The 7,214-nt window shown below is 43.5% G+C and overlaps 1 protein-coding gene across 5 annotated transcripts in view; it reads right to left on the minus strand.

Annotated features, from left to right (window-relative positions):
- The window catches only part of Tlk2 (tousled like kinase 2), a 125,172-nt gene extending 118,045 nt beyond the window's left edge, over positions 1 to 7,127 (minus strand). For 3 of the 5 annotated variants that reach the window (XM_029558083.1, XM_029558082.1, XM_008821883.3), the window contains exons 1-2: positions 6,710 to 7,127; positions 4,859 to 4,941 (exon numbers count right to left, since the gene is read on the minus strand). In XM_029558083.1, coding sequence (XP_029413943.1) covers positions 4,859 to 4,939 — 81 coding nt within the window. In that variant the 5' untranslated portion in view covers positions 4,940 to 4,941; positions 6,710 to 7,127. The remainder of the gene's footprint in view (positions 1 to 4,858; positions 4,942 to 6,709) is intronic. The other 2 variants (XM_017795308.2, XM_029558081.1) reach the window with 1 other exon arrangement.
- Between the last annotated feature and the right edge of the window lie 87 nt (positions 7,128 to 7,214).

Below are 7,214 nucleotides of genomic sequence, written 5' to 3' on the forward strand. Positions count from 1 at the left end.
CAGAGAGAGAGAGAGAGAGAGAGAGAGAGAGAGAGAGAGAATGAGAATATGAAGAGGGTGGTGGGGGAAAGGTCAACTGATCTTAAACAAGAAGAAGGATTGCGCAAATATCAGATGAGGTCAGTAAGAAATGAATTAGGTTCGCAAGCCAATTTAACCTCATCACCTCAAAACCGCACCAAGGAAGGGCTCCAGGTCCTCCTAGAAGTGGCAACTCTACCAGAAGAACCTGCTATAGGACTTCTGAGCACAGCAGACCTCTCTCCCTATTGTCAGCCCACAACTGACAGAAAACATCAATCTTCTAAGTCAAAACATCCCCAAACCCTAAACACATTATTTCTGGTTTACTAATTATTATGAAATATATCTATTAAGATAAAGTTAATGCAAGTGTGCTGTATAAGAATACCAAAAAATTGGGGACAGAGAGATCAGATGGCTCTTACAGAGAACCTGGGTTTAATTCCCAGCACACACATAGTGGCTATGAACCAGTGCCAGGGGAATCTAATGCCCTTTTCTACCCTCCGCAGCATTGCATGACATGGGTGCACTCACATACATGCAGGCAGTACACTCATAAAAAATAATTTTAAAAACTATTAAAAATTTTCAAATTAAAATCCTCAATAAAAGCAATAAGCATTTAAATATAAATAATCAGTGCTGGAGAGATGGCTCAGCAGCTAAGAGCACTGGCTGCTCTTGTGGAAGATCTGGGTTCAATTCCCAGCACTCACATGGTGGCTAACCTCCATTCATAACTCCAGTTCTAGAGGAATCCAATGCCCTCTTCTGACCTCCACAGGCATTGCATAACATGGATGCACTTACACACAGGCAGGCAATACATTCATATACATAAAATTAATAATATATTTTTTTAAAAAGTAATGCAATAGTTTGTCATTTTGTTGTCACCTAAGTTTTGTGAATTACATCAGTTTTTAAGTGTAAAAACGTAGAAGTATTCTGACAGAAGATCTACAATAACCAGGAAGTTCAAAGACTGCAACTACTTATAGCTGTCCTGTCCATTAGGAAACAATCTACAATGGCACTGACTTTCTTCCAGCTACAAACAACAAAAAGTACTACAAATGTTTGTATGCTTAAGAGAAATTCAAGAGACTGCACCAGTCCCACTAGATGGCACCATCACAGGCAAGTCCCTCTGCTCTCTCAGTGGAGCAGCAAGGCCTGAAACTTTTCTTGATCTTAACAAAACTGAAAGCTGCAAACAGTCACATCCTCATTGAGAAAGTATGACCCATAACAACTAATTTAAACCCAAGAGGAGGAACTTCACCAAAAGCATCCTTTTTACCCAATACCATCACCCCTTCCCTGACAGATAAGTCTCAAGGGAAAGTTTAGTTGAGTTTTGTTGTGGTGGTGGTGCTGGTGGTGGTGGTTTTACAAAAAGGGTATCTTTACTAGGTATGGTGATCTGTACCTGTAATCCATGCACCGGAGGCAGAAGCAGGAAGATCAGGCGTTCAAGACCATCCTCAACTACATAATGAATATGAAACCATTTTTGACTACAGAAGACCCTCTCTCAAAAAATGTTTAAAAAGGGTATCTTCTTTTCCTTTCTCTAGCTCTACAAACTACAAAATAACTTTTCTTTCAAGTTTCTTTGCTATGAAGAACAATACTTTCCCTATTAGTCCTTGAATAATTTTTATTGCAATAGATACACTTACCATGAAAGATTTAAAAATACACACACACACACACACACACACACACACACACACACACATTTAATGACATAAAAGCAAATGAATATAGATGAATTTCCTTTCCCACACTGGAAATTTCTGTGTGTTAAAGGTTGAGCTTCCCATCAAATAGAAAGGATAACGCATAACGGTTTTTGAGTTTTTGTTGCTTTTTGAGATAGGGTTTTAACCTCGTAGTCCAGGCAGGTCTCAGACTTGTTAATTGTCCTACCTCAGCTTCCCAAGTGCACATTATAATTTTCTGACACCTTAGTTACATGATTTTAAATTGGGTCTAAACAATAAAATTCAAAATGTAACTCATTCCCATCACTTTCACCTATTTCCCCAAAAGTACACTTTGACATAGCTATCATGCACCTACATACAGAAGGAAAGATGACATCCCAACAAAGACTAGTAAATTTAAACTACACACAATCTGAATACAAACTTTCTGACGTGGTAGGAAATATGTGGCTAGATTTAATTATGAGCCAAAGCCAGATACACCTAGAATCCCAGCACTGGAAAAGCAAGAAGGCCATGCATTTGTGACCAGCCTGGACTGAGTTTCAGGCCAGGCTAGCCTGTACAAGACACCCTGTCTCAAAACAGAAAAAAGAAAAAAAAAAATTGGTCTTTTTTGACACAGCATCTCCCTGTAGCCCCAGCTGGCCTGGAACTCCCTATGTAGACCAGGCTAGCCTTGAACTCACAGAGATCCACCTGTCTCTGCCTCCTGAGTGCTGGGATTAAAGGCATGTGCCACTACACCCAGCTGACATAAAGCCTTACACAGAGTTCCAAGTTAAAAGATACAACAGAGGCTCGAGAAATACCTCAGTAGTTTTAAGACTACTTTGCTGCTCGTGAAGAGGACCTGGGTTCAGTTCCTAGCACCCACATGGAGGCTCACACCTTAACAAAGGATCTGATGCTCTCTTCTGGCCTCTGCAAGCATTGCATGCATGGGTGCACTTACATACATGTAGGCAACAATCATACATATAAAAATAAATAAATCAAAAAAGATTTTTTTAAAAATTGGGTGTGGTGGCACATACCTTTAATCCCAGCATTCAGGAAGGTGAGGCAAGCTGATCTCTAAAAGATTGAGACCAGCCTGGTCTACAAAATGAGCTCCAGGCCAGCTGGGGCTACAGGAAGACCCTGTATCAAAAACAGAAACAAACAAACAAAAAGATACAACAGTATAATCCCAGCTTCTGAAGCTAAGGCAAGAGGATATGATAGAAAGTTTAAGGCCTGCCTGGGCTACAGAGCTAGTTCAAGGCCATCCTGGGCAACTCAACAAGACTCTATTTCAATAAAAAGAAAAGAAAAAAAAGACTGGAGATAATATTCAGTGGTAGAGTGCTTGCCTAGCATGCACAAGGTCCTAGGTCCAATTCCTTGTACCACAAAAGTCAATCAATCAATCAAAGGACCCAGTGTGCTCAGTTATATCTGTAATCTCAGCTCTTGGGAGACTGAGATTGAAGGATCAAGAGTTCAAGGCCAGCCTAGACTACATAGCAAGCCCGTCTCAAAACCAAAAAAGAAAAAGAAAAATTGTCATCATTGGACCAGGGATCAATGTAATATTCAAATAACACTATTTCTTTCTGAAGCTACTTTTCCCTGAACAAAAATTTTGTATCTGTACATTCTGACTTCAAGGTTTATATAAAGCTCAGGAGTACATCTACTCCAAAGAGCCAACAAAAGTCCATTACTAGATTACTTGAAGACATAAAGCATTAATGTATAGCCAGATATGGTGATCCACACCTATATCCCCAGCACTTACCAACCTCAGGTACAAGAATCACAAGTCCCAGGCCAACTTGGACTATACATCTTGGAAACAAAACAAAAATTAAAAGAACTCCTGAAGCCAGGAGTGGCGGCTCACTTCTGTAATCCCAATATTTGGGAGACAGAGGCAAAAGGATCAAGAGTTCAAGGGTTCAAGGTTAGCCTAGGCTATAAATCAAGTTCCAGGCCAGCCTAGGCTACATGAGACCTTAAACAAGCAAACAAAAAAGAACAAACTAGTGGGTAACAAATTCTGTGTTCACATGTCAGAATTCTACTAAAGCTCCTCTCTCTCTCTTTATGACACACATACACACAGTGCAGGTTTGGAGGCACTATACTGAGGTACCAACCTCAACACCTACACGATGCCCAGTATGCTGGAGGTACTAGGTACTTTTTGAATAAATAAAAACTATTAAGCAACACCAGCTCACCAAAATTGTGTGATCCATCAAAGAAGCCAGGTTTTCCAACTATAAACCTTAAACTACATCTTCTCCTTGAAGAAGCAGCTTGCCAAAGTATATTAATATCTAAATTACTGTAAGATACAATTTCTTGAAAGACAAAAAGAAATCTATTACACCATAGATAAAAAAATTCATATATCATTTATCTCAAGCCCAAGTAATATGACAAATTTGGAACAGGCTAAAGCTTTTAAATAAACCATCATACACAGACATAAAATGTAATGAAACCATCCTGAAAAAACAAGAGGGTAGACAATACACAGAAATACACAGAAAACCACAACACTGTTAACTTCCCACTGGCCCAGGAATGGGGGCTTGATCTCAATTTACATCTCCACAAGAATCAAAGAGTGAATTAGTAGGAAAACAGAAGAGTGAGAAAGCAGGTTACAGTGCAACCAGGAGGAATTTGCTAACTGAAGATTTGGAGAACTGACACACTTCACCAGATTCTTCAACATTCTTCACGTAACTAGCCCCCCCAAATCCAGTGTAATAAAGCTATTCAATGCCTTATTTTTTTTCTGAGTGACTGAGAAGTTTTAGCAAAATATGGAATAGATTCTAGATATACATCCTATCAGTATCCTTCCAACAAGCCCCTCAGGAAACCTCTCCTATATTAGAAGAGGGAAAGAAGCACACACTCCCAAATACAGCACATTCAAAATGTACTATGGGAATGACTGACAGGACTTAGCTCATTGAACCATGAGACAAATCTCCTCTGTGATCTATCAGTATGTTCTACCCAAATCCTTCTTAATCATTCTCTAAATGTGTTTAAATTACACTTTGAATAGTATTCATTATCATCATTTTACTCACCTTACTAACACCAACTCCAGTGAATCTGGCCTCCAGTAATTCCTGCCGTCGTGGGTCCAGGCTATGCAATTCTTCCATCATTTCTACAGAAAAAGAAAAAGAAGTCTGAGAAGCTCCAAAAACTAGACAGAAGGAGTTTTATTTATAACAAAACTTTGCAAACCTCAAGGAAATACATATTCAAGTGGTAAACTGTAATGTACTACATCAAATAGTTATTTGATATTATCAAGTTATTTAAGATTATACAGCAACTCAGAAGTCCTTCGCTGAGGGTCTTATTTTTCCTGGATTTTGATTTAAGCTTTATCAGGGGAAAGAAAAATAAATAAATAAAAGGCCAGGCATGAAGCCCACCTCTGTAATCCCAACACTCAGGAGGCTTAAGCGGATCTCCACAAGTTGGAGGGCAGCTACCAACCTTTGAATTTAAGTACTTTCAGATATTTCCCACATGCATAGGAACTAGTTCTTAAAGCTAAAAACATGATTCATTAATAATTTCAAATGAATACACAATGAATTAGAAGCTGCAAATAACTTCAAATAACTCTACGGTATAGCTCTATTCTCTAAAGGACTCATAACTGCTAATGAAACAAATAAATGTTTTCATTTTAAATTTAATGGAGAGCCCATGGTAAACCGTAAACCTGCATTCATTCAGGAAATTAATGTAACTGTAACAATCCCTTCACAAAATCTTTTTCTGACCACTCCCTGGAGCAGTAGGTTTCTCTCCACTCTATCTGCTTTTAGCACTCCTTCCAAGCGGGAAGAGGCAGGAGGACACCATTTTTAAACTCCTTTTCTGACCAATTAATGCAGACACTATGAGCAAATATGTCCATCTTTCGGAAGAGAGCAACTCTTGCACCATCCATTAAAAAGCTCTCCAACATTAAAACGTGGGAAGCATGCATCGTTACATAGAAACCCTTCGAACATACTATTAAGTCGTTATTGGAGTGATTGGCATAATTTTAAAGTTCAGTGAAAACATGAATCAAACATTCTCCTCTGCAATCTAACAAGTCCTCAATTTCCGTAACAACCGTATACAAGTCCTCGGTTTCATTTCCCTTCCTGGATTGAGAGCCTGGGGCAAAGGGGAATGAAAAGGTGACAAATTAAAGTTTCATTCACACACAGAAATACAAGTTACAGAGGAATTAGAAAATGCTTGGAAGCAGAGAAAGGCATCTTTTTAAAAAAGATATTTAGGAGGAAACTGAGTGAGTTTTCCCTAAATAGCTAAGTGGCCTGGCTCGCCACTCGCCCTGCCCTAATCGAGGTCGGAATGGCAGAGGTTGCAGTCTCTCCCCAACCTCAAGGGCTCTCACAGCATTCCCCAAACCTCCATCCCCAGGCCTGGCCTGGAAAATGACGCTCCAGCAGTTATTCCATTTAATGTCAACTCATGTTAAGAAAGTATCCACTGTGTCTCATTCCAGACGGGCTTTGGACCGGGATCCTCCCAGAAGCTCCAAACCGGGAAAGAGGACCGATGGGGCCTGAGCCTGGCGCCCCTCACCAGCTCCAAACTTTCCCCAACTCCAGGCCCACCTGTCACGGAAGGAGGGAGCGACAGCTCTTGGGGGCCGCCGAGGCCTCCCGCTCCCCGGGCACCCTCTCTCGGCAGGCCGACGGCCCATACCCAGGCCTGGGCCTGGGCCTGGCCCATCTTCTGCCCGGCCCCTCAGAGACCCGCAGCCCTCAGGGAACAACCTCCCGCCTCAGCGCCCGCACGGGCGTGGGCCTGGGTCGCAACCTCCTCAGACCGAGGGGTTTCCCGGAACGGTTAATGCCCTAGGCCTGGCGCCCTTCCCCGCCCTGGGCTCAGCCTCTCACCTGCCGCCGCTGCCGCTCCACGCTCCTCCCGGGAGGGGCCCCGACCCGACCCGGCTGCGGGCCGCTCTGCTCTCCCCCTTGGGCAGGCCCGGGGCGGAGCCGGGGCCTCTCCTAAGCGCCGCAATCCCCCGCCCGGGCAGCTGCAGCCGGCGCCGGGTTCCACGAGAGGGCGGGCGGGGGAGGGGGGCCGCGGAGGCCGCAGATCCGCCGCGGGGGGCGCGGGACCGGCCTCCTGGCGCCGGACAAAGGCCAAGGGAGGCGCAGGAGGGCCCAGGCCGGGCCGGGAGGTGGGGGACCGCTTGGCTGGGGGGGGCCACTCGGGTGCGGCGCGCAGGGAAAGGGGGGCTCGGAACCGCTGGTGCCCAGGACCCGCCTCCGGCCCCTTAATCCGGATCGGTTCGGTCCGGATTAGTAGTGATCGGTGTAAACACACTAGTGAAACCGCGTGTTTCCTCGCGAGATTTGCACGGCTGGGAGGCAAGGGGGGGTCCGGGGGGGGAGTGCA

This window comes from Nannospalax galili, unplaced genomic scaffold (genome assembly GCF_000622305.1).
Source record: "Nannospalax galili isolate Female #2095 unplaced genomic scaffold, S.galili_v1.0 scaffold1128, whole genome shotgun sequence".
NCBI lineage: Eukaryota > Metazoa > Chordata > Mammalia > Rodentia > Spalacidae > Nannospalax > Nannospalax galili.